Source organism: Condylura cristata, unplaced genomic scaffold (assembly GCF_000260355.1).
Source record: "Condylura cristata isolate star-nosed mole 26May11 unplaced genomic scaffold, ConCri1.0 scaffold00015, whole genome shotgun sequence".
NCBI classification, from domain to species: domain Eukaryota; kingdom Metazoa; phylum Chordata; class Mammalia; order Eulipotyphla; family Talpidae; genus Condylura; species Condylura cristata.
In genome coordinates, this window is record NW_004567116.1 from 39,981,327 (window position 1) to 39,983,615 (window position 2,289).

At 52.8% G+C, this 2,289-nt stretch overlaps 1 protein-coding gene across 1 annotated transcript in view; it reads left to right on the top strand.

Moving 5' to 3' along the window:
- The first annotated feature begins 1,438 nt into the window (after positions 1-1,438).
- The window catches only part of MOGAT2 (monoacylglycerol O-acyltransferase 2), a 17,723-nt gene continuing 16,872 nt past the window's right edge, over positions 1,439-2,289 (top strand). Inside the window, exon 1 of the mRNA XM_004683702.1 lies at positions 1,439-1,529. Within this exon, the coding sequence (XP_004683759.1) occupies positions 1,439-1,529 (91 nt within the window). The remainder of the gene's footprint in view (positions 1,530-2,289) is intronic.

Consider the following 2,289-nt stretch of genomic DNA (forward strand, 5'->3'; position numbering starts at 1 on the left):
CAGTCCAGGACCAAGAAACAAAGCAGTTTCTTCACATGCCTCTCTCTGTTCCATGTGACTCTCTGTGGTCACTTTCTGGCCCTCCATCCTGCTTTCGTCTCCAAACTCCTCTTTTCTCTGCTCAGTTCCACTCTCCTTCCGGGTGGGGCAGGGAATCTGAAACTTCCCCTTTTCCTGGGGACCACCCTGTTACAGATCTACAGAAATACACTGCTGAGGGGAGCAGACGGTGAGACCAGAGAGGTCTCCAGTAGGTCAGCTCCCTGGCCCGGGACCAGACTGCTGCAGAGGCTGCCGCTGGCTTCATCATTCTGAGACTTAACCCCTTATACCACCAGAGAGACTCCAGCCAATAGATTTTTATATGGGAAATTTGTGGAGGGAGAACAACGGACATGGTGTTACTGAACTCGAGGGGTTTGTGACTTGGTGGCTTGGTATATATCTGCTGGTAGATCAGACCAAGTAGAGTTTGGTACTTGAGACCGGAAGTTGGCTCTCAAAGCTCAGCCTCCCCAGTTTCTTGGGAGATCATAGTAGATAAAGGACAGCAGGCACTAACTCACTCTAGGGTGTGGTTGAGGAGCTGGGCTAGGCAGTCACAAGTCAGTTACATAAGAAAATGGTGGTGTTTTGGTCTCTGGGGCAGGCTTTTGACATCCTAATGGTTGTTAATGAACCTGATTTTACTTTAGAATATTGCCTGGGCCCTCCCTGGTGGCACAGCAGGTTAAAGAGCAGCACTACAAGCCAGTCGCAGCTGCTTCAGTGTGAGTTCAATCCCTGGCCCCACAAGTGACCCACAGGACGCGGCAGACCTCTCCTGTCTCGCCCGCGGCTCCCCTCAGCAGTGTACTAGGTCATTCTACCTGTTCTACTCTGCCTGTCTGTCTGGTGAATCCGCTCACGGTGCCTGCCCAATTTTGTATGCATAAATAAGTAAATCTTTAAAAAAAAAAAAAGAATGTTACCTGAGTTTCTGAAAAAATCACTGAATATATTGTAGCTTAAGAATTTCCTAATATCACTTTCCCTTTGACCTATGGGTAACAATAACAGGAGTAAGAGAAACAATTGTAGTCAGGTCATTGGGTGAATGGGAAGAGGATTGCATTGTACTTTAAGTTTTACCTGCCAAGTGAAGGGCCAGAGTCGTGCAATCAGAGAAAGGTGGCCTGGTTGATAAGGACGGCCTTCCCAGAGGAGGCCCCTGCCCTGGATAAAGGTTGTTCTCTTCCTCCTTGGTTCAGCCCAAGGTGAAGTCAAAGGTTTCTTGTAGGAAACAGGTCCCTGGATGGGGAGGTCTTGAGGCTGGGCTGGGCCAGGCTGGGTGAGGCACCTCCTCCCTCCCCCAGTGCTTACACAACCCCAGGCAACATCAAAAGCCAGTGGGAGCCTGGGGTCACAGCAGTGCCGTAGAAGAGGCTGAGGGGCCAGCATGGTGGAGTTCGCGCCCTTGTGGGTGCCCTGGGAGCGCAGGCTGCAGACGCTCGCAGTGCTGCAGTGGGTTCTCACCTTCTTGACCATGGGTAAGGCAGCCTGGTGGGTAGACAGGAGTGGAGGTGGGGTGGGGGGTAGGGGTGAGTGGGGTGGAGGTGGGGGCAGGGGGGAACATGGCATTTGCTGCTCCAGGTCCACACACAATGCGCAGAGGGTGGAGAGACCTTAGTGGTGCTCAGTGCCCCTACTCAAGGAGGCTTGGACCTATGGGAGGGGGGGCTCTTTTGGAGGCTCTGGAGGTCCTCAGGTAGGTAGAAGGTACCACCTGTGGCTTTAGGAGATTGCTGAACTAAACTGGCCATGGGTTCACTTGGGTGCTAGCACAGAGACCCTGCCTCAGAGGGGCTGGTGGAGGAAGGAAGGGTCTAGGTGATGGTGGGAAAACCCCAGTTTCCTCAAACTGCTCAGCGTGTTGGTTTCCTTCCTTCCTTCCTTTCACAGAGGAGGTAATGGAGACTGGGGTGGGGAAAGACTGGCTCCTAGACAAATAGGAGGTGAGAGCAGGTATGGCTGAGAGTGGATTGGGATGTGAGCGAGGCAAACGTGGGTTCAGGTCAAGGCTAACTGAGCAACTGACTGAGCTGTGTGAACTTGGGGCACCATGCCTGACCTCTCTGGGCCTCTATATCATCTGCAGAATTGGGATAGCAATGCTGACCATACAGCACTGTGTGAGATGAGTGAAGAAATGTACTCAGGTCTGTCACACACAGACCTGGCTGGCGCTTGGCCTGGGCCAAAGTACATGACTCTGTCCCCTTAGGACAGGTGTGTGTGTGGAGACGGGGG